Source organism: Vicugna pacos, chromosome 23, assembly GCF_048564905.1.
Source record: "Vicugna pacos chromosome 23, VicPac4, whole genome shotgun sequence".
NCBI lineage: Eukaryota > Metazoa > Chordata > Mammalia > Artiodactyla > Camelidae > Vicugna > Vicugna pacos.
Window position 1 is genome coordinate 20,310,337 of NC_133009.1, and position 25,698 is coordinate 20,336,034.

At 36.0% G+C, this 25,698-nt stretch overlaps 1 protein-coding gene across 1 annotated transcript in view; it reads right to left on the bottom strand.

The window, feature by feature from the left end:
* The window catches only part of SMYD3 (SET and MYND domain containing 3), a 550,148-nt gene that overhangs the window by 417,336 nt on the left and 107,114 nt on the right, over positions 1-25,698 (bottom strand). Inside the window, exons 3-5 of the mRNA XM_015234799.3 lie at positions 16,721-16,828; positions 15,009-15,066; positions 13,212-13,348 (exon numbers count right to left, since the gene is read on the bottom strand). Of these exons, the coding sequence (XP_015090285.2) occupies positions 13,212-13,348; positions 15,009-15,066; positions 16,721-16,828 (303 nt within the window). The remainder of the gene's footprint in view (positions 1-13,211; positions 13,349-15,008; positions 15,067-16,720; positions 16,829-25,698) is intronic.

Sequence of the window (25,698 nt, forward strand, 5' to 3'; positions counted from 1 at the left end):
GAAAAAGAGACATCTGAAGGGAATTCTGAAGAATGAAAAGGAATTTGCCAGGAAGAATGGAAAGAACTGTACTTGCAAAGGGTGGAATTAAGAAAGGAATCTTGACTGTAAGGGAAAATGACAAACAGCAAGAATTTAGAGTACTCCAAATGCCAGGAACTACTAGTATCATGTGATTTATCACACTCACTGAGCCACTATATTATTTCGTAATTGAAAGCATGAAGCTGTGTTCAAAGGAAATTTCAAATACCAAAATCATCTGAGTCTAAACATTCCTTGCCATGTGGAAAATACACTTCTACTCCAATAAACTGAAAGATAATCATTTTTAAATATAGAGCATAATGCCTTGCTTCCACAAAATGCAAAGGACTTTGCAGGCATCTCTTTAGTGACTTTCAGGAGGTAAGAAACAACAAAGATCATCCAAACACCACTGATAAGAGGGAAGTATTTTCAGCAAAAAAAAAAAAATTATCTTTAGCAATTATCACTGCTCTAAAGAAAAGCGAGAAGTCTGCCTGACAACCATTAGCAAATACACATACTTATCTTCTAGGAATGGGTTTCCAAAATCTGATCACATCCTTGTAATTCTCTAATTATCAAACTCAGCAGTATTGACAAAGCAGACCACTCAAGTACTGCTAGTGATTAGTATTCAAAGCTAAACTTCCTCTGTCAAATCAGTGACTTAGAGGTAGAAGCACACTACCTTAGGATCCAAAGGAACACAATGATTTTCACCATTTACACACACACACACACACACACACACACACACCCTGCCATATACACACAGAGCAGCCATAACCAGGTCTTGCTGATTTGTCACACTGGTTTTGATAAACCTCTCCTGTGTGTTCTCATATACACGGGCAGCTTTACAAATTGGCTCAAAAAATACCTTAGCCTGTTAAAAATAATTCCTGATCCTGAGGACGTACTTGCCCTGCCTACATCTGTTTGCTACTGTCATAGCAACAATACCGCAGATATCATCAAGCTTTGGAAGTGTGAAGAAACACATTGATAATGCAGTAATGTGAGGGAGTAAAAGCAAAATGCAGGTGACAATGCAACAATGTAAAGGAGTGAAAGCATGCCTTGACTGAATCCCTACAGCTTGCTGGTCACTAATGGTTACACCCCTCAAGTTACAGTCTATCCGGGCGGTCATCCAGCTGCAGGGAAGTAGCACAGGATGAGAGCTCGCAGCACCCTCAAATGCCATATTCTAAAACCCTGATTTTATACAATAGGCCATAGAAAATCAACATTTTAAACCAGGGGATTCAAATGATCAGATCTTTTTTTTAATGTATTTCTAATGGCAGTACAAAAAAGGGGGGGGGTTGAGATACAAGGAAAGAGAGGCAAAAATAATAGTTAGAGCCTCACAGGCAAGATAAAAAGAACCTTAACTAGGCCAGTGGCAAAAAAATATATAAAAAGAAAACAGTTAAGAGAGATTTCAAAGGCAGCATAAGCAGGGCACATAGATGGGAAGAGAGAGGGAATATTCAGAGGCATCCCTGAGATTTCTGGTGTGCCTGACTCAGGAGGCCACCAGGCTAAGAGGAAAAGATAGAAAAGGTGGAGAAACAGCACATCTTATTGAGGATAAGACAAGAGTTTTAAGTGTTGTTCACGATGAATCTGAAGTTAAAACAGACCCTGCAAGTGAAGATTTTTAATAAGTAGAAAATATGGAGCTGGAGATCAGAGCAAATGCAAGGCTCAGCAAGTCAGACCATGGCAGCGAGATGCTTGTCCTTCAACAGATCAAAAGAGAACCAGCAAATGATAATGTTTTAAACAAAGTGGTAAGAGAGGTAGGAGGAGGATCAGTGGCAGGTCATGCCACAGAAAGCAGATAAAAGATTTAGACAATATCACACCTTAAGATCTGCAAACTTGAGGTTTACGTGGGTACTACTCTAGGGAATCTTGGACAAGAAAACCAACGGTCACCTACTATTACAAAAGACTTCTGAGGCACCAAAACAACATCTCTCACCCACTTTGGCTCTAAACATCACCAAGAGCCCCTGAAAGGCTGTGAAGGATGAACCACACCCCAGGACAACAACCAGCAAATCACATGGGCCTCTTCAGATGCTGAGCCGACCCTGTTAGTTCATCAAAATACTGCCACCCCTGGTAGGGAGAAGGATAGAAAAGAAAGTGCTGTAAATGGTATTTTTAATGCTGTTCCTAATTCAGCGGATCCTAATGAAAGAGCTCTGCATGAACCGTGCCTTGATAAATCTTTCCTAAGCTACAAAACTAAAATGAAATGTTAATTAAAACTTGAAATAGCACCCACGACTGCCATGTCTGGTCACAGGGAGTTCCAATACTTTTACTTGACATTTGTTCAAAGACAGTATTTCTAAGTTATTTGCCTATGCCATTAATATCAGGTATAAATTGTAAGGTCAAATAAATAACCTGTAACAGAAAAATAGGTGCCAAAGAAGCCAAAGACGATTTTCTTCTATATTAATACATATTCTATCACATTATAAAGTGTTTTAATCCATAAATGCTAATATTTATAGAATTACAAAAAAATGTCCAGTAATGGCTTGAAAACAAGACAGAACCAAGCTGAAGGCTCTTGAATAATTAATGTTTTAATATTCAGTACTTCAAGGTTATGGAACCCAGATTTCAAAAGGTAGCTTAACTCCATGCAAATTCTTTTTCAATTATTTTTCTTTTCACATAGAGTTGAAGCCACATCAGCTCAGAAATATTTGATATGAAAAACCCACCCTCCCAGCACTTATTTAGGTTTGAATATAGGAAGGAAAGAGACATGTAAGACGTGATGCACCACCTGAATGAAAATAGCAGGAATCCTCATTAAATAATTTAAAGCTTTGCCTATAGCAATACTTCAGTATTAGTGATAAAAATCTCATCAAGTACATATTCTTATTTCTTTCACTCTGGATTTTGCTCCTACAACTTACAATAGTCCATAATTAGAGCTGTAATAAAGAGCTAACAGCACAGAATGCAATATGGTGGAATATGGAAAATTTGAAATCATGATAGCCATGTGAAAGCTCCGGTTCCTTTATTTAAAAATAATGGAACCTTAAGCATTCCACCATCTGCAAAAGGAACAATAACAATGTAACTCAGAGAGCTGCTGTCATTAGTAAGTGTGATTATATTTGTTAAAGTACTTAGTAGAGTAAAAAAAAATTAAAATAGAAAATAACATTGGGTGAGTGTAGCACAAGGAAACTTGTGACAAATCCCTCCACTGTCCCTTGATCTATTAATATAAGACAAAGACCAGTGTCTAATATCCACTGGCTTCCTGGTAAGTATGGGATAAAAAATGAGGAATACAAGACAAATCCACATACAGTCAAGTATATAATACAGCATTCTGTTTACAACTGAGTTACCTGAAAGGAATGTATCCAGATGGTCTGGAAAGCCACAGCCATACAGAGTCTCTGAGATTGAAACTCACCATTACACAAACAATCTAAGTTCAAATGCTGATCAGTGTAATCTTATGGTATAACTTATTCTTAGTTTTCCAGCTTTATATTGATAATCTTCAATATAAGAAATAGAGAGGGGTGGTCCTGGGAAATGGGGAGATGTTGGTCAAAGGGTAAATACTTCCAGCTATAAGATAAAGACATTCTTGGAGTCTATTAGATAGCATGGTGATTATAGCTAATAGTTCTTGAGCATGTGGGTATCAATCAGGAGAAAGAGCATTTGATTGAGCTGAAAAGACCTACATTTTAACATCCATCCTGTCACTAGGTGACTGTTAATCTTCTCTGAGCCACAACTGATGCATCCTGGAAAGAGAAAGAGGAGAGCAAGTGGGGGGCCATAGAACTGGACAGTTTCTGTGATCTTTTCAGCCCTAAAACTGTACCGTTCTACTATGCTTAAGGAAGGAATTGGGTAACGTGACTCTTTTCTCACAGTTTACAAGGGAATGTAGGAAATGAAGATACACAGCTAACAAAAAGAGGGAATATTCATAGCTGCCAAATGACTGACATAGAAAATACCAGTGACTACTGATTTTACAACAGGGAAGGCTCAATCCTAATCAGATGGATTTTACCAAAGATTTTAACTGAAACATTAAGAATAAGCTGGACTTTGATAGAGAGGGTGAGTAAAGACATACTACATGCTTCCATGATGCACCATGAATATGACAAACTCAAAGAGCACTTGACATTCATCTAACTCTACCTTATTCATGGAGATAACTCATCTGGACATGTGCTTCTAATCTAGAATGAAACTCCTCTAGGGACAGAAAGCTCCAAGCCATGCCAGGGTAGCCTGACACACCGTTGGACCACTCTAGTGACAAAGCTCTTCCAGACACTGAACCACGGTGAGCTTGTCGAATATGACAGGGCTTTCTGTCCTTCTTTCATCATCCTTTACAAGGAGCATTTATCTACATAGGTCTCTTTAAATACATACCACTAGGCACTGAAAATTAAAAATTTAATGAAAATTGACCCTTTCAAATAGTAGTTGGGCTTTTTCTCTCTTGATCAGGACACTTTTTTGCAACTTAGAGAAGCCATTCCCAAACTCACCTCCCTACCTTTATAATATACCAAGTTACCTTATTTTCCACATCAAATAGTCTAATTTCTGTCATCAAAAATGTCACTTTTTCTGCCTATTATAAAATTTATAAAAACACAGCAGTTTATCACAATTTTTCGAGACTATTAGTGTCATACTCCTAAAACACTTTTTTCTCCTACAAGAGGTCCTTCTCGTTCATACTAGAAACAGTCAAATCACAATGTAAAGTCTGAGAGCAGTATCTGCTGCAATCTAAGAAAAAGACCTGAACAACCAACCAAAAACTTTCTGAACCCAAGTTATATGGCCAAAATAATTCTACTTCAAAATTGTATCTTTACACTTCATATCAAGATGAAATAACAAAATACAACATCTGCAGTTAAAGAAAATAAAAACAAAAAACAATGGTAGTTTAAGTACATAAGACATTAATAAAGTACATGTTTTTTAATTTAAGAATTTTATTTCTTCCTAATCTTTAATGAAATACATCTCTTCTACTATTACTGAATTAAAACATTTTAGAGTTATTGAATCAAATTTTCTTGGGGTTAAAAAAAATAATATATTCAAAAAAAAAACAACTATTGTATACATACTGTGCTTACAAATGTGGTTGGCAATGCAAAACTGTAGAGCCAGTAGCTTGTTAGAAAGTAGCAAGTAAAATATTTCCTACCTTTTTTTAATTTGAGAATTTTTTGATAGCATATTTTGTCTCCTACTGTGCATAAAAAAAATCTTTTGGAAGAATCAAATAATTTAAGGGTTGGCAAACAATGGCCCACTAAATCTGATCTACCACCTGTTTCTGCACAGCCTACAAGCTCAGAATGTTTTCTTACATTTTAAAAAGGCTGGAGGAAAATAAAAGGAATATTTGGGTATAAGTAAAAATTATATGAAAATCAATGTTCTGTGTCCGTAAACCAAGTTTTGCTGGAACACACCCATGCCCGCCCACTTATGTATTATCCGTGGACAATTTCAACTATAATGGAAGAGTCAAGGGTTGCCACCAAGACCATAAGTAGCCCTCTCAATGTGCATTACAAATCACCAGTAATAATTCACTTCTGCCGGCTGGCCTACAAGACCTAAAATATTTAGTATGTGGGCTTTTACAGAAAAGGTATGCTGAACTCTGGAATAATTAATGTAATGATTCATCACGTCCTGAAGAATTTAGGATAATGGCAGCTTCTGTGATTCTGAGCTATCAGCTAACCGAATTTTCACCATGAATTTTTACAGTGATAAAGATTGTTATTTTACCCAGTCTTGTACATTTACAGTAATGTAATAATTTTAAAATATATTTAACAAAGTATACTCCCTAAAACAGAAAAGGTACAGTTTTCATTCAATCTTTCACTCCGTCAACAATTAAATCACCTGTTGTATAAAATGAAGATTTCTAGGGATTCAAAATAAATAAAATGTAATTCCTAGCTCTAAGAAAGTCACACTCTAGTAGGGAGAGACAGTACTCTAGTAGACGTTCCTGCCACTAAAGGGAAGGCCAAATCAACACAGTAACCTCTGCTATTTCATAATGACATACTGTCATCCTGCAAATATTATCTCTATCTGAATTAGCAAGTTATACACTCAAATAGATAAGGCAACAGGCTTGGCAAAGACGTTTATCCATCAATAGTTTTAATCAAAGCATTAGCCATATGTAAGTGATTAACCTTGACCAACATAGGTATAAGTGAAAATGCTGATTAAGAATTTACTAATCATCCTTCTGAACATCAGAAGCTACCTGGCATCTGGTCCTTAACTATGATAAACATACACCACCTCATCACAGGTTATTTACACATAAATAAAGAGAAGTATTAACTGAATGGTTAAAAATGAAGAACATAACAGATAAATATCATCATTAAAAACACATGAATTGTTTTGTTTTGAAAGCCCAAATGTCCCACAAATGTCACTTTACTTGGAAGAATATTTTTGAGAATAACTGTCTCTTGAATCTACTCAGATTCAACCTACTGTAAAAAAAACATAAATCATAAATGCATCCTCATTTCATAAGTAGAATGCAGGGATCTGCGTGCAGTTGAGCATCCTGGCTGTGTGCCTGCTTTACTTAAAACCAGAAGAGAAGTATAACCCCAGTAACTCAGTCTTCCAGCAGCTGTTGTGAGCAGACAGGAGAGATGTCTCATGTAGCAGCCACCTCCAAATGTATAGACACATGCACCCCGGTGACTGGAGGTTAGCAATCCTGGTGTGTCTGCTCGCTTTTAGTATTAAATATTTAATGGCCTACTTTTTCCTTAATGGAATTCAGGCACATCTGATCAGTCACTGGGACCATTTAGTAATGCAGTCAAAGTTATCATACTGCCATTTCACATAAACTTTGTAATTAGGTAATACATCACTTTATTAATTCAAAAGATTGCTCTCTTTACTACTCTATAGCATGCTACAGTAGTGAAACCCAACTGAGCTGATCAACAAAAAGGCTCTAAAACTTGGTCCTATAACCTGAACCCCTCAAGTGGTAAACACACGTGCACACAAACCCCACCCCTGACCTTTCAAAATAACCTTTCAAAATAATATTCATCCTACAAACTAGCCTACCAGCAACACTGAAGTAATGAAGCATCAGTAGATCCAGAATGAGGGCTAACTGAACAGAAAATTTAAGATTAAAAACTGAATAGATCATGAACAAATTTATTCTTGCTTTTCCACTGAGATACATCATTCTTTGGTGAATAAAAGACCAAAAAAATGGGTTATTTAGTATTTTTTTCCCTCCATGCTGACATATATTTTTCTAAAATTATGACATTATGGCAGAATATCACACAGGCTATTTGTTAACACCCTAACAGCACACAGCAGGCAACTGCAAGTACTTCATCTTCAATATAGTATCATTTGTGTCTTATTTCTAACATACCTCAGTCAAAAATATTAAATTATGACTTTCTTTCATACTATGAATTAGCAAGATTTCTATCTTAACCCATTCTCCACTGCTTCTCCAGGAAAAAAAAAAATTCTCCCCAAACAAAACAGAATTTACTCAGAATGAAACTGAATGTAAACTTTAAGAGTACAAAAAAAAAAGCTTCTAAAATTCCCGTTTTCAAATCTATACAACCACAGTGTATACTGCAAAACCAGCTGGAACTAACAGCATTAAAAATTAGAGTTTGGAAAGGCAAGCTCTGGAGATCACAGATGTGCCCTAAAGAATAAAAATAACATATTATCAGGAAAATCATTGTTTAAAAGGAAAAAAGAGGGAACATCTCCTCAAACAGATGTGGAATTTCTAATAAAAAAATTCTGTGTGAGTTGTACATTACTGAGTTAACAAGTACTTTGCAGAGCTCTGGCAGCACTAACAATGACATATGTTTTGTGGTCAGGAAGGTCACTTTTATTCTTGTTGCTTCCAGTTTAATGTCTGTTTTTGAAACACTTTATGCAACTAGATCATTTTCTACTCTATTGTTCAGAGCTTATCATATTCTAATCAGTCTACCAAATGCATTTTTTAAAAGGAAGTTGTTAGTCCAGGGGAAAAAAGTATATTTTTCTAGAAGCCTGTGCAATAATCACTAAAAATAAAAAAGAAATCAACCCTATGCATAAAAAATAAGCTCAAAACCAGGTCTGCTGATATAAGTATAGGCTCTGAATAACCATTACCAATAATTACAAATGTACATTTTGGGGGGTGGAATAGAGAAATACTATGCATTCCATGTCACTTCAGTGAATTTTGATATGACTGCTAACACAATTTTTACAATTTAATTTCATCCTTTTAAGATGCACATGTGAGAAACATTTTCCTCAACATAGAAAGCTTGCTTTCATACTTCCTATATCAAGTCCCAAGGAGCTACTTTGACATCATGAGGCTCCTATGAATGCAGGACATAGTAAATGATTTCCGGCCACAACAGCTACAGGCTGAAACCAAGCCCATTACTGGGGGAAAGGTGCTCTTTTGCAAATTCTGTTTGCAAATTTTTTTTCTCAACAAGACAGGTAATTCTCAGCATGGGATGCCTGCACTGGGCATACTTGTAGGTAACCATTTGAGACCCTGGTTAACAATCAGTTGCAGATTATACTCTTGGCTCTATGACAACACAGGGAGACGTAAAACACTGAAGTTTTAGAATGGAATCCCAAGTACAGATGGGGCCTTGGGGCAGCAGTAGTGGAAATCAATAACATGTGTCAGATACTTTAAACAGAGCATTTAATTTGTAAATAGTTATTATCAATAACTACTGTATATATTATAGACAATGCTATAGAATTGGCTTTTTAAAATAGTTATTATTATTTTTCCTATTTACAGATGAGGAAATTGAGGTTGAGAGAATTTCACTTACTTGTCAGAAAAAGCGACTTAACGATCATACCACTCAGCCTCCCATTTAATTTGTCCTCTCTCTAACTGTAATGTTCTCACCTTTTCGAGTTTATATTCATCATTATTCATATATACATTCTCTATATTTGTAGCACATGTTTAGAACTCAATCAATAGATTGAACCACAGCAGGTATCTTATCAAGATAAATCCATTTTAAAACCTAACTGGAAATTTTACTTCAAAATAGAAATGGAAGGAAAAAACGCTGGCGAGTGAGGAGGAGGAGGGGCTTGTAGAGGTAGAAACATACATCTTCCCTTCTCTAAACAATCTGAAAAAGAGCAGCAGAGATGAAGTTGGCCCCTATTTTTGATAACATAAAAATAAACATGTGACTCCAGTGTTTCCACTGACAAAATCTCCAGAACATCTCCCTTCCTCCGGCCACCTTCATTACAGTCAGTAGCAACCATCATCTTCTTCACACCTTACACTTTAATTTCCATTCAGCCACACCCCCAATATACAATCTAAGCAGAAAAAAAAACTGCTATTCAAACAAAGCTTCAAGCAAATCACTACCATCTTTCCATCCAAGCAGATCCCCCTCTAAAGAAATTCTGGAAGTCACTACCCTCACTAATTTTCTATTACTACCTCAAGTAAAACAAACATTTTTTTTCACGCTGCTATTCAAACTCTTGTTGTAATCACTAAATATAACCTGAAACATGTATTCCACAGGTAACAACTGCCTTTTCAAATCTTCTCCACAGAGTGTCAATATATTTTTCTTAGCCCAGGGGGTTCAAGGTATCAGTACCCCCTCACTCTTCCACAAGTATTTCTAGACCATTGTCTATAACTGTTTCCCAACACCAGCTTCTCTTCTGAAATTCATGCCATTACGTTCTGCTTCCTATGTGAAGTCCTTGATAACCTCCCTTAGAAAAATTTCTCCTTCCTACTTAAGTTTTATAGCCAGGCAACGAATTCATAAGTGAAAGGACATGTTTATATAGTAAATTCTATAATCTAAAGCCCAACTGCTATTTGAGGGAGAGGAGAGAAGAAGAGAGTGTATGTATGTGTGTGTGTATTTATGTGGGGGTGGGGAGTGGGAGGCTAATACTGACATTGAGGAACTGGAGGGAAAAAGGAACACTTGGAAATATACTTGGAAAAAAATGACTAAGTAATGACTCTGGAGTAATGGGTGGGGTATGCTTTCCAAGTAAAAATCTTGAATCTGAAAAAGAAAAAAAAAATATATATATATATAAAAAAACTGATTCACTTTGCTGTGTACCTGAAATACTGTAAATCAACTATCATTCAATTAAAAAAAATTTTTTTTAAGTCTTAAGCAACAGAAGCACAATCAGCACTAAGAACCTAGTCAAACAGAAAATATACACTATTTTTCAAAAGAAAACTCCAGAGAGTTCAAAATATAAACTGCCAACTTTTGAGGAATTAATCATGGTCTCCTATTAGATCAAGCCATCAGCTCAGCAGAGAATGAAACCTGGTCTCAGGATTAAGAAACTTCTCATCCTCCACAACCTCTTTCCTATCCAGGCAGTGCAAGTTTGGCATATATGCACATATCCGCAGGCAAGATTTCTGACCTGCTGAGGTTCTCTGCCTTGGTAGATAATCGTCAGAGTTAGAATTAGCCGCAAATTTCTCTAACCCTGGATCAGGAGTGCTCTGCACATAGCAGCCCTACCAAAAAACAAAACAAAATAAAACCCCACCCTGATTAATTTGGTCAGTGAATTCACTAACAAACACCTCTCCCAGGAGGCCAAGAGGCCTGATAACCAAAGACTAATTACAAAGAACGTCTGAAAATCAAAATAAAGGAAAAGAACATCTGTGTGAAATCTGTCGGATATAAAACAAGTTTGAAAATTACTGAAGCCAGGTGATGGAAACGTAAGGGTTCTTTGGAATTCTCTCTCTACTTTTGTGTATGTTTGGAAAAGTCTACGAAAGTTTTTTAAAAAAATTAAGATAGAAATAAATTTAGAAAAGCCCTCAGAATTCCTTACATCTTAAATGACAATGAGATGAGCTAAGCATAAGCTTAGCATGTCCAGTACCTGCACAGAACCCAAATGAATGTGAGTGGGAGGAAAAGCAAAGCATGAAATGGGACTTTCTTCATCGAGGCCAGGGAAAGCCCGCTTTCTTTAAAGCATAAGTTCAAAAGTCAGTCCCTCCGGGTGAGGAAGGCAGGTCCACATGGAACCACTCTTGTCAGGCTGCACACACAGGAGCAGCCACAGGGGGCAGCACTGTCTGAGGTGCCCATCTCTTCTCTCTCACTAATTCTACGCCAGTAAGCCAGGGAGAGGACACCAGCAGGGATACAATTCTGTCCAGCATTCTCCACCGACTGCCAGCGCATTTGTCTTAATCTGCATTATCACATACTTGCAAAGTTATAAGCTCAGTGGCTCATCCCTGAGCTTGGCAGGACCTCAGTGAGCTAAATTTAAGACTATACTATTCTCTTAAAAAAAATGAAGGAGGGGGAGGAGAGGGGGGAGGGGGAAGAGAGTGTTTTCACTGTGCCAATTTATAAGCAGAAAAATAACCACAATTTATAAAACATAAATAAAAGTTTCACATGGAAGTACAGGAGCCATAGGTTAATGCTGCTTTCCTCTGATGATAACCAACATTTTAAGGCAGAAATCACACATGAGTCCAATTCCCCCATAAGTCACAAAGATGTGTATGTTTTGCTCTTGCAGCAAATTAGTAACAAATACAAGTATGTGGGGACAAGGCTAGCTTATGATTAAAATTTTGTCTGCTTAATCATGACAGAATTCCCCCCATACACAACAAGAAAAGTTCACTGTAAAATACATGAGATTATTATTTAAAAAGAGAAATAAGATAGTAATTCACATTTTACATTGAGCAATAGAAGGTATTTTTAAATCATTATTATGAATACTAGTAACTCCACTAATTGGCACTTTAACATTTCCAACAATAGGAAACACAATGAAGTTACAGTCATCATAAGGTATATTTTTATCTTTCAGGAGGTATTACTTTGAATTGTGTTTAACATCAAAAGAGCCTGTGTGCACTATACACGTAGTGTGACTATAGCTTGTAATTTTCAGAAGCATATTACATAAATATGAGAGACTTCTCAGATGCAAGTAACCCTTATATTTTAAAATCAATTTTAAATTACAGGCAAACCAGAATGTAATACTAAGGTGATATTATCAGAAAATCATAGGAACAAAACCTAAAAAAAAACACACACACACATTTGGGAAAAGCAAGAATAAATCTGTAGCAATCACACTAATCACATGTAAATTCTTAGAAAATAAGTCGACTATAAGACATACTTCCAAAATATTCACGAGATAAATGTCACTGGATGCGTGCTTACAAATTGAAAAAAAAAAAAGGGACAAAATCACCCTCAAATGTAAAAGTTGACTTATTATTGAAATATGGTCAATATTTAAACAAAGCCAGACACTATGAGAAAGTAAGGATAGCAAACACATAGCAACGAAAGATGCATCAGCTCCTTTGGCCCTATCCCAGGTAGATATCCAGAATCAATAAGTGTGTTCTTTTTCCCTGGACACAAACAAACCCTCCGAATCCTTTGCAAAAGGAGCACTTCAGGTACCCATTACCAAGAGATCATGATGAAATATTAAACAACACCTATTTTCTATCCTTAACCTTTTAGTGACTTGAAACATTTAAACAAAATTTTAGGCAAATATTTTTAAATCAGAAATGCTTATATTTTCACATTATTTTGAATTCACTTAATCAAGAAACGGATTCCAATAAATTTTTCACTTCAAAGACGAGTTCCGTCACTGAAACAACTACCACCAAACTAAACGAATCCAGCGGCAAACTTAAATCCACTAGTAAGAAATAATGGAATGTGTTAACTTTCTTTTGAGAAAAGAAAGCACACTCTTCCTTTGAGGATGAGCTCTGAGGGCTGACAATGAACATACATGAGCCACTGATAAGGATACTGATGAAGCAGGAAAAGTAATACCCTTCCCAACGGGAAGCAATACATTCTCTCATTCTTCACTCATTAAGGTAGGGGAGTGATAAAGGCATGACGGGTCCTGGGTTTTCACGGATCAACAACAAAGTAAGGAGCAAAGGGTCGATTTATGATAACAGCAAAGGCACCAAAGTTAACACTTACCTTTGCAAAGGCTTCAAAAATGTCAAAGGAAGGTGGCAGCTGAGAAGCATCCTGTATTTCTTCTCTCATGAAATGTTGAAATGTCAACGCAAGTTGCCTGAGGCCCTCTTTCTTGTCTTCAGTCAGTTTGTTAATATCTTTTTAAAAGAGAAAATAAATAACACAATCACACAGTGAACTTCCAATGGATAATTTTCAGGTGTTCAATGGTAGCCAGATATTTCCTGCCCTAGATTCCATCATGACAGAGATCAAATGCATATCTTTTTATTTTTTGACAACTACAAATGATTGTACATATGTTATCAATTAAATTCTGCCTAATTTCATCTACAATATAAGATCAAACACCTTTCAAAACAAAATAAATATACACACAGATGAAAAAACACTAAAACCAGGACCGGTAATGATGTGTGTTCACAGATTTTCTACATCAGCCAGCACACAAGTTCAAACCACCAGAAATGCTTATTTAGTCAGTCAATTTAAGCAGACTTTTCCATGAAACAATTTACAACCAGCTCATGACTAACTGATAAGCAGTATCATCTCAAAAGAAAGATGAAAAAAAAAAAGGGAGAACTGAAAAGTTCAGCTAAAGTTCAAACTGGCGAAATTTGTCAAGTAGAAAGCACATTAAGAAGAAGACATGAATCAACCAAGGAAACCTCATCGTCAAGTTATTTCCAGGTTGAATAAACAAGAAATGATGCTGCTTCAACCCGAAAAGAAGGGGAAAGTTCCAAAGCCAGTATATCACCCCTTTAAAAACTCAGTTTAATTTATAACACAAAGAGGTGTGAAGGCTAACAGTGCACAATTCATAGTAACAACATTTGAGGGCAGCTCACTTAAGGCAGCGTGTATGACACTGTTACTGAGCAAGGCTAATGTTCATAGTCATACTCACTGCAAGAGATGTTAATTACCTAGCAGTAATACAAGAAGGAAAAATGACTATTAAAACTTGAAAAGATATATCAAGTTGAACTATAGCATAACTCTGTTGCTCATGTCAGGTCTTCATATTTTCTTTAAATTACTTGTTCAACAGAACAATTAACCCAATGATTTCTTAAATAATAATTTGTTATCATTGGCACTTAGGATCCCATAACCATAAATCTGTACTAGATCATTTTATTTGCCTCCATCCAGAAATACTGAACTATGTAGCAAATTTACTCCAGGAGCTCTTGCTACTATGAGCTGAAGTCATTCACAACTTCACTGAACAGGATCTGTGCTAAGATGAAAGGAAAAATAAACCCTACATTTACTTAACAAATGTGCAAAGCCTCTCAGCATTCTCAAGAAGGCTGGCCACCACCACGGTAATTCAGAGCAACAATGCTCAGTGCTGTCCAAGAGCCTAAGTCACCTGGACCTTCTTTCCTCATTATCTAAAGGACCGGGGAACTTAAATGTCCCCTGAAACCTCTTGTTCATATTACTATTCCCTGATATCAAAAAGAAATCAGGAGTCAGAAGAAGGGAAAGAGGAAGGGAGAAATAGAAGTAAAATTATTTTGTCAACTGGACTAAGGGTTATACTCCCCTCCCTCACTGGCTAACTTGGACACCTCTGTCACACTTCACAAACTCATACATGGCCAAAGCTAACCTGGAATAAAATAAACAGGGTAATGTGTCAGTCTATATAAAAAAATGAGAAGAGAAGTTTTGTTGCCGCACATAATAAAGAGACAGAGAAATAAAGCTCAAAATTAAGCAACTCATCAGCTCAGCAAATAAATGAGAGGATTTTTAAGATGCTGATAGATCATCACTTACTTGACTCCAGATCAGAAAATGAGTAAAGTTTCTCCGATTCAGAGGGTGTTTCTTCCATCTATGAAGAGGGAAAACACCAAAAACAATTTCAAGTGCTCCAATATGTAAATTATATTTGAGTACTTTTAGATATTTAACTGCAAGTCTATTAAAAAGAAAATTTTCTGTATACTCCATCTCTTCATCACTTTCTTAGACATATATTTAATCAGTCATAATTTAAAAATAAAATCTATGTTGTGACTTCACTCACCAGTTTAATTTTCAAACACAAAACTCTTTTATACGAAGTTTCCATACTTTTTTTTCCCCAGTTCTACCACAGACTTGTATCATGGTAAGGATTTCACTACTAATTATCACAGAAAAGCAAAAATGGATGAATAAAAATAAGAATTTATTACAAACTGTGAAACTCTGGACAAGTTACTTAACCTTGAGTCAAGAGGGGTCCATTTCCTTATATGAAACACAGGAGTAATAATAGCACTGAGATGTGGAATGAAATAAGGCTCAACATGTAAAGCAATTAGCACAGGGCCAGGAAACAATAGGTGCTCAACAGAAAGTAGCTATTATTACAACTGCTTTCTATTAGATTCTGATTCAGGTCAGAGGTGGAGACTGAGAACTAGTACATTGGGTGATTCTGAAGCAACTTATTTCTGCTGTAACAGTGGTTCTCTAGTCAATATTAATAAAGTTTTTTTTAAAAGTTCAGACTCAAATGAGTGATTATACTTTTATTATCCAGTGATTATAGAAATGCATAATGACAAAGTTGCTCTGAATTTATTACAGCTTTGAAATCAACTTGTGTATTTTAGTTGAATATAATATACACATTTGAAGACAGTAGTAAGTATATGTAACGTATATTCAGTCCAAAGACAATGTCCATTTGGTATTCTAAATCCATTTTTTTAGTAGATGTAATTGATGTATAACATGGTATTAGTTTAAGGTGTACTACTTTACATTCCTGAAACCCTCTAAAAATCTTACTGCCAAAAAAAAGTTAATAAACAACAGGACAGATGCCTACAATAAAGAGATATTCATGCTAAAGCCTGGCCAAAAAACAACAACAAAAAAACCTGGAAGGTGTCACCAGGCAGGTATTTCACAGAATCCACTAGCTGCTTTGGCAGAGTAGGGAAGGGGTCAGGAGAAACAATTTCAATGAATCTTAGCTTTAAAAAAAAAAAGGAAAAAAAAAGCACTCTTTCATGCGAGATAATTATCATCGAATTAAAATCTCACTTGAAGAGGCAACCAAAAAAATTACATACTCTCCCTATGCGTTAGTTCTTAGTAGGAAATTAACAAAGGCCATGTAACAGACATCACTAACATCTCACACCCCAAACGGAGGACCTTTATGTCTCTATTCCTAAGAGATCACACACAGGGCCTTCAAAAAGGGGCCATGTAGGAATTGGTGTTTTTGAGCATGAGCCACCTGTTCTCCTTGCTTGGCCTTCCAAAATAAATCTTTCTCTGCTCAAAGAAGGGGAGCTGCACTTCATCACTGCCCCTAATAATGTGTTTAATAAGAAAAGAGCATGTTTTTTCTTAGGATATTCCCTGGAATAATCCACCTTCTACCTTAACATGGATTTAAATTCAGCCTTAAACATGAGTAATACATACAACTGCAAGTGTTTATGTCAAATTAAAACCCAAGCGTATTTCACAAGCGTTATACTCACAAGTTTGAAAACAACTCTGCCAAGAAGTCGGACAGAGTCGGGAGGATATCTGGGTTTACAGCTTTTAAGGCATTTGCATTCTCGCTTGTGGTCTGGCCAAGCTTTTTTCTGTTAAGACAAGAGTGGAGAGGGCATATAAGACGCAAAAATTTAACTTTCATTTACACTGGTTTTGAAAGTGGACAGTCGGCAGCATTTATTTAATTTCAACAGCCTAAATACAACTGCAAATAGAAAATGAAAGCAACATGCTAATACTATCCATGATCCAGGAGGCAGTCTTTGCCAAGTGTGCAATTACCCGGCATGGATATCCAGAGCGTCCATTTCATCTGTCCTTTAATGTGCCCCATGGTTATTACCTGCCTGGCAGCGTCCAAAGAATCATTATGTCTTACTTAATAATTTATAATAGACTTTTTTAGGGGATTAAATAGGATTCAATAATAGACGGTGATTTTGAATGTAAAAAGAAAATATCACTCCGAATTAGAAAACAAAACACATGGTTCAGAAAAATCAAAACAAGGCAGATAGCTTTTTGAATTTCTGTGCTGATGTATCAAGCACAGAAATACCAGGAGAGCTAACAACAAAAAATATAAACTTTTCTGTCTTTGAAGACAACACAGAAAGGGATTATTAAATAAAATGACCAAATTTGCCCCAGACTGTCTTGGTTTATTTATGTTGTCCTAGCCTAATTATTATTAACAGGGCCCCTTTTTATTCTGAGAAGTGCAGTCTGGATGATAAGTTATACAGTCACTGAACCCAGGATCCCAGTCATGTGCCCGTGTGACTGAAGAGACACAGAGCCAGTCACCGATGTCGCAACACTAGGAAGGAGAGGACTAAATGGAAGGGCATTATTCATGAGTCTGGGGTCAGAAATGCCACAGCTCCCTTTACAAGGGATTAGTTCTAAATGGAAATAAAATCCAGAGTATCTAGTACTGACCCCTGGCGAGTGGGAGACAGCTAGACAAAATATCTAATATATCCTTTTCCAAATGATAGTTGGAAGTTCCATCACTGAAATGCCTGCTGCTCATACTCAGTCTTATTTTGGAAACTATAAATCTGCTTCCCAAACTCTGGACCTATAAAATCCCCCTAGAAGAACTCTCTCTTCTCAACTTATAACACAAACATGCAGCACAACCAAAAAGTAGCTACAGCTACTTGGAAATTGTGACTCAGATTCAAGTTCAAGCCAGCATTTTGCTCAGAGGACTGCCCATGTCAGGTTGCTGGGTGAAGACGTGCTTTGTCTGTTCTGACTCCTAATAAACCAGACCTTGGAGGCAGTGTTTACAAGGGGTACATCACTATTTTATCAACTCTGCTCACAGCTGCTTCACTTCATTCCTTCATATCCACTACAACAATGCTCTTAATGTGATGCTTGTCATTTTTTTTCAGTATTTGTATTTCACTCACTTCTAAATAAAACTGAGTTGCTTCAAAGTAAAGATGAGTAGGAAATAAAATGTAAAATTTCAAACATAAAATGTTAAAATTTTGGAGAAAAAAAGTCCTCTAGCATTTGCTTAGCATTGTATAGTTTATGAGTCACATTGCTAAGCAATTAATATTTCACTTGACTTTCAAAATAATCCAAATGGTAGATACTATCCTCACATTAAAGATGAAAGAAGTAGGGCTCAAGAGCTGGCATCTAACTACCAAGCTAAATAAATATAAAGGAGGAGAGCCTAAATTCTTAGTATGCTAAACATGAGAGCTAAATAATTATTGTGTTTGTGCACTACATTTATTTGAGTTGCCTTACAGGCAAGGCGAAAAAAAAAACCAAACAAACAACAACATAATGGCTTAGATAATTCTTATCTGACAGAAAGGAAAAACACATAGCTTTACAAAGTATTAAATCACAGAAGGGATTTATTCCAAGAATGCTAATCAGCACACTGGACGGTGTCTTTAACAACAGTTCATAACTACAATGGTCTTTCATAGAGCTCTTTCTAATGTCAGTACCCATGAAAAAGTATATTAAAACATAACTCAGTGGAAAACAAAAGGTTTCTATTGTTCAAGAGGTTAAGCCAGGATTAGCAATTAGCAAGTACCAACATGTTATAAGATCCCTAAAAAAATATGGTTCCACTGTCAAATAAGTTTGAAAAACACTACATAATGTAGGCCCTGCTTAGAGATTTGAAATATATTTAGCTTACCAGAAATTCTAAAATGTTCTACATTAAAGAATCTTGGATAAATAAGTTAACAGAGAGTTTCCCATGACTGTTCTTGTCATTCGGAGGGAAGTTAAGTTGGTATATACTAACTCAGATATACCTGTACTTTCTTTCCTTCATCTGGTCTGAGAGTGGGTGAAGCAGACAAATTCAAGGTCATTCTCATAACAGGAAACTAGAGTGTTGATATTTTGATTACTGATTGAAGGGAGAACCATAGCTTTGGTGGAAGAGTTTTCACTTCAAAGTCTAGAAGGCTGATAGACGCCTTCAGTGAGCAGGAGGAATGAACCATACCAGTGCCAGTGGGTCTCTGAGAAAGCACCTTTGGCTCTATTCAGAGTCTGAGTAAATGTCCAGCTGAAAAAGAATTACACCTAGTAAAACAAGGCTGGGGCAATTTGGACCAAATGATCTAAAGAGCATATTTTATTTGACACTTGTCTAAATTACAAGGGATGGTCCTTAACTCCTTTGATAAAACCTCCAGTTTTGATCAGCCTCCTGGAAGCTTACCAGGGAGACACAACTATAACACGTAGCCCAAGGTAATGACCCAACTGATCTGTCAGATGACATTATTTAGAGTGAAACATCTAAATTTTGGACAACTCTTGTCAAAAACTACTCAATGTCTTTAACATAATTTATATTGAGCTCTTATTTCTCAACAGTAATTAGGAAGTAGAAAATGTTTCTTAAGGCTATTACTAGATCACTACGTAACAACACTGTATAACATACTTATTGTCCCAATTGCTTGAGCAAAAAAGATGCTCATCCTTTTCATCTAAAAGCCAAATCAGATCTGCATAAATAAGTGAAGCAATCATACCACTCGAAACCAGCCTGTAATAGCATCAGTTTTACAGCCTATTCCATTTCTTACCATGATATTAAAAACCGTGCTTTTAAAACATTGTTAGGATTACGTCTTACCATAAGACTTACTAACAGCAGCATACCCCAGAAAAGACTTACAAAGAAATCTTTCAAGCAACTGCATTTGACTTTGAAGCAAAACCACACAATCTTATAAAAACTTTAGGCATCATCTTCACTCTACACACCTGAACCTTGGTCTAAACGTCAAGGGCACATTATGTATCTACTAGTTTCTCAAAGACAACCTTCTTGATTTACTTTTTCCTATTTTCTTCCATTACTACAAATACAGGATGTAATTAAGACTTTTTTTTACAATACTGACTGTAATGTTTTCTGTTCTCATAGTTGAAAATTAACAATGATGTACAAATAAGCACAAATTAGCATGAAAGAAAAGGGAAATTAAAATATTGCATTAAGAAACAAAGACAACGGGAGACAGTTTTAGACAGGAAAACAGTAAATTAAGACGTCTATGACTCAATTCCATGTATCAGTTCATGCATAACTCAAAAAAAAACTTCAGAATCTATATATTTTCATGTTTTGCAGTATTTGTATTGATTCAGAACATAAACTTATTTTAACATTTTTTATTGATTTATAATCATTTTACAATGTTGTGTCAAATTCCAGTGTAGAGCACAATTTTTCAGTTATACATGAACATATATATATATATATATATATATATATATATATATTTATTCATTGTCACATTTTTTCTGTGAGCTACCATAAGATCTTGTATATATTTCCCTGTGCTATACAGTAGAATCTTGTTTATCTATTCTACAGTTTTGAAATCCCAGTCTATCTCTTCCCACCCCCCGCCCCCTTGGCAACCACAACTTTGTATTCTATGTCTATGAGTCTATTTCTGTTTTGTATTGATGCTTTGTTTGTTTGTTTTTAGATTCCACATACGAACGATCTCATATGGTATTTTTCTATCTCTTTCTGGCTTACTTCACTTAGAATGACATTCTCCAGGAGCATCCATGTTGCTGCAAATGGCGTTATGTTGTCAGTTTTTATGGCCGAGTAGTATTCCATTGTATAAATATACTACATCTTCTTTATCCAGTCATCCGTTGATGGACATTTAGGCTGTTTCCATGTCTTGGCTACTGTAAATAATGCTGCTATGAACATTGGGGTGCAGGTGTCATCCTGAAGTAGGGTTCCTTCTGGATATATGCCCAGGAGTGGGATTCCTGGGTCATACGGAAAGTCTATTCCTAGTTTTGTTGAGGAATCTCCTTACTGCAGAACATAAACTTACTAACTAAACCAGTGGTTCCCACTGGAGGTAATCCTAATTTGGTGGTTTTTCAGAAGATTTATGGGGGTGTTTTGAGGGGGGGAGATACTGAATATAGTTTCCTGTGCTGTACCGTAGGACTTCTTGTTTATCTATTTTATATATAGTAGTGTGTATCTGCTAATCGCAGACTCCTAGTTTATCCCTCCCCCTATCCCCTTTGGTAACCGTAAGTTTGTTTTCTATGTCTGTTAGTCTGTTTCTATTTTGTATATAGATTTTTTTGTATTTTTTTTTAGATTCCACATATAAGTGATATCTTATAATATTTGTGTTTGATTTACTTCACTTAGTATGATAATCTCTAAGTTCATCCATGTCGCTGCAAATGGCATTATTTCATTATTTTTTATATGTAATATTCCACTGTATATATACCAGATCTTCTTTATCCATTCATCTCTCAATGGACACAAGGTGTTTCCATGTCTTGGCTACTGTAACTAGTGCTATGAACATCAGGGTGCACGTATCTTTTCAAATTAAGAGTTTTCTCTAGATATATGCCCAGGAGTGGGATTGCTGGATCATATGCTAAGTCTTTTAGTTTTTCAAGGAGCCTCCATACTGTTCTCTGTAGTGGCTGCACCAATTTATATTCTATGAGTTGGGTTTTTTGGTTTTTGGTTTTTGGTTTTTGTTTTCTTTTGGTCACAATGCTTAGGGAGCACTGTGAGCACTTAGTAGCCAGGAACCAGAGATACCAGACATCCTCTGTAGGACAGTTCCATATGATAAAAAATTGTTCCAAACCCAACATGACTTTTAAGTGTCCAATCAGACATTCAGTAAAGGTGACAAATTTTTTAATAAATTATCTGAGCCTAAAACTAAACCTCCTTTCACATATAAACAAAGAGTTTGTTTCTATGGTCTTAATAGCACTGAATTCTCTAGGTAAATCAACAGGAGACTGCATTTTAAGAACTTTAGCTAAAGTTATTCAATATTTCATAAAAGAATATCACTGACAACACCAGTTGGAGTATTTCCATTATCAATAAAATACATTTTCTTTTTTTTTTTTAACTGAAGCAGTCAGCTTACAGTGTTGTAAAACACATTTTCTGATCTACATTTTGTACTTCCCTTTCCACAGTGACTCTGCAGAGGTGCAAGTATATGACTTCTTAATTGTGTCTTCCAGTCTAGTCACAACCGAGCATTTACACACTAAAATGCATAATATTTTAAGTTGTCTCAATGTTCTTTCTCCTTTATGTTCCAGTTATGGCATTTATATTGATACTGAATTTTGAAATCTGTAACTAGGTAGTTGTATTACCTATGAAATTTCACTTCAAAACAGTAGAGAGGACAATAAACATAACTGTCATAGAAAGATGGAGTTGAAACTGAGAGAGTTAAAAACCCTAGATCTAGAACAATGCTACAGTTATACACACCACACACATACAAAAGAATATTTTTTAAATATAGAGCCTAGGACACACCCCAGAAAGTTTCATAGTACTGATGACATAGAATCGGGTGTCTAAATCGTTTTTTATCACTGAGGGGGATTCCATGTGTAGCAAAGGTTGAAAAACCACTGAGCTAGACTAAATTAAAAAGGAGGCCATTATATGTATGTGTGTATATGTGTATATACACACACATGCATACACACATATATATACACATTAAGTAGATTAAACAACAAAATACTATTTTATACTTATAATTAAACTACTGCCCTACAGGAATTAGTATTTTATAGTATTGAGGTGGGGAAAGTGTTTCTAATGCAGTATATAAAACCTAGAAACCATGAATGAAAAGGTGTACATATTAGACCACATAAAAATAAGTAACTTCTATATCAGAAGGAAGAAAACCTAATACTACAAACATGGGTGAAAAATAAAGGACAAACTAGAAAAATCTAAAATCTAAAATATGTATGTAGACACTTATGTCTCCAAAATACCAGGATGTCTTATAAAATCACTAAAAGGAGGGGGGGTGATTACTTCAATAAAAATAAGGGGGAAAAAGTGAAGGACATGAATAGAAAATTCATGCCTAAAAAAGAAAAGTCAATAAATAAAAAATACAAACCAAACCACTGATCAAAGAAATGCTAATAGAAACAAGATAACATTGGTGACCAATTAGTGTAGCAAAGATGAATGAAACAGTATTCAGAAGTTTCTGGTTTGTAGGGCGCCCCAGTACGAGGAGTCCCGGACAGGTAGTGCTCAGAAAGCCTGAACTCCCCGGTGGGTTTCAGGAAAGCCATTTTAAAGGCAAGGTGAGCGAGGGGAATACCAGGGTCTGTGATCTATATATTAGATACATAGAGACAGCTGGTAAATATAGATATGTAGATGTGTATATATGTGTGCGTATGTAAATAGCTTCCCTATCCCTACCGTTTTCTCTTATCCCCCTTATTTTAGGCACAAAGATAAGGCAATATTAATCTGTCTCATAAGCTCCATAAGGGCAAGGGCTTTCTGTGTGTTGTTCAGTAACAGTGTGTCACAGCCTAGAAAGGTCCTGGCATTGGCACTAATATTTGCTGTGTAAATTAATGGATGGATGAATCCATTATCAAGTCCTTCAAGTCTTAAATCATTGGCCTCATCTCCAACTTCCTTTTTTTCCCTAGTACTTATTTTTTAAAGACTTCAATTTTCAGAGCAGCTTTAAGTTCATAGCAAAATTCAGAGTAAGGTACAGAAAGTCCCCATACACCTGTGCTCCCCACACACACAGCCTCCCCCACTGTCACAGTGGTGTATGTGTCACAATTGATGAACTTATGGTGACACATCATTTTCGCCCTAAGTCCATAGTGTACATTAGGGTTCACTCTTGGTGTTGAATAGTCTATGGGTCTGAACAAATGTATATGACATGTATCCAACATTATGCAATGTCTTTTCCCCACAAAGTAGCACAGTTTAAATTTATTGATAATTAGTTTTTAAAAATTCGGAGAACCGTGTAATGAATTAGTGTGTAATGAATTAGTAAAAATATTTTTGATAAATTCTCAGTTTTGACCACTAAATTTCTCTATCTTCCAGGTAAGAGGAAGCACATATAACTCAAAAACATTCAGAACACATACTTCTACAGTACTCTGTATAAAGCAGGGCAAGAAAGTTACAGTATGCTAGCATTACTTAACTGTAAGTCATACAGTCATTTTTGTTTGTAGTGATCATATTTGTAAAATAATCAGAATTCACACTGTGATAAAGATTTTTCATTTTTTTATACAAATTTGTGGATCTGTTTATATCTAACCCCTTTTTATTCCTCTAACATGACAAGCATTTTCCTACTTCAGTACCTTTACATTTGCTGTTTCTTTCACATAAAAGGTCTGTTCCCAGATCTGTCCATGGCTGGCTACTATTAGATTCCAGGCTAAATGTCACCTCTACAGGGAACCCTTCTGTAACAACCTATTCAATAGTGCACTCATGCTCTTTCAAATCACATTCACTCATACAATCATCGACATTTGTTACTGTCTCCTCACTCCATAATACAAACTTCATGAAAGCCAGGATCTTGTTTACTTGTTCACTGCTAACTGCTCACCATCCCAAGCTCAACTTACAATAGTGACTAGCTAGCAGGTACTCAAATTTCTGTTGGAGAAACTTCAGATGAACAGAGGTTCCTGATCAATCTACAGAAGAAGAGGGAGAGGATGCAGACGCTGATGTAGGTGAGCTAAAGTCCCTTATCTCTCAGAGCAGGAAGTTAACAGATAATGCCTATACTGATGAATAAAGAACTATTACTATGTCTCCCTTATATGTGGGATCTGGAAAAAACAAACAAACAAAACCTCACAGATGCAGAGATCAGACAGGTGGCTGCCAGAGTCAGGAGATGGGGAGTGGGAAAAATGCATGAAGATGGTCAAAAGGTGCAAACTTCCAGTTTATAAGAATTAGGTAAGTCCTGGGGATGTAATGTACAGGATGGTGATGACAGTTAACAACACTGTATCACACACTTGAAAGTTGTTAAGAGAGTAGATCTTAAAAGTTCTCATCACAACAAAAAAAATTTATAAATATTTGTGGAGATGGATGTTGACTAAACGTACTACGGTGATCACTTTGCAATATATACATCTATCAAATCATTATGTCGTATATCTAAAATCAATATAATTATCATTTATATTTCAATTAAAAAGAAATATTACTATAGATTATTTGGAGATGATGTCATTTTTAAATATAATTCAACAATTATCATTAATGAAAGCATTCATTCACTCATTCACTCAACAAAGCACACAACATCTGCAGCAGTAAACCATGCACAGGGCACACCTGCAAGGGGCCTGACATCTAACTGCAGAAACAGCCAACTAACCCAGTAATCAACACAATTAAATTTCTGTATGATAAAAGAGGAACACAGACTAATCTCAGGGGGTTAGAAAGAAGGGAGCAAGTTTAATCCAAGTTCTACAGGATGAATAGGAGTTCAGTAGGTGGAGGAGAGGTCTGATTCAGGCCCAGAGACTTGGACAGCCAAAGGCCCAGAGGTAAAAAATGTGGCAA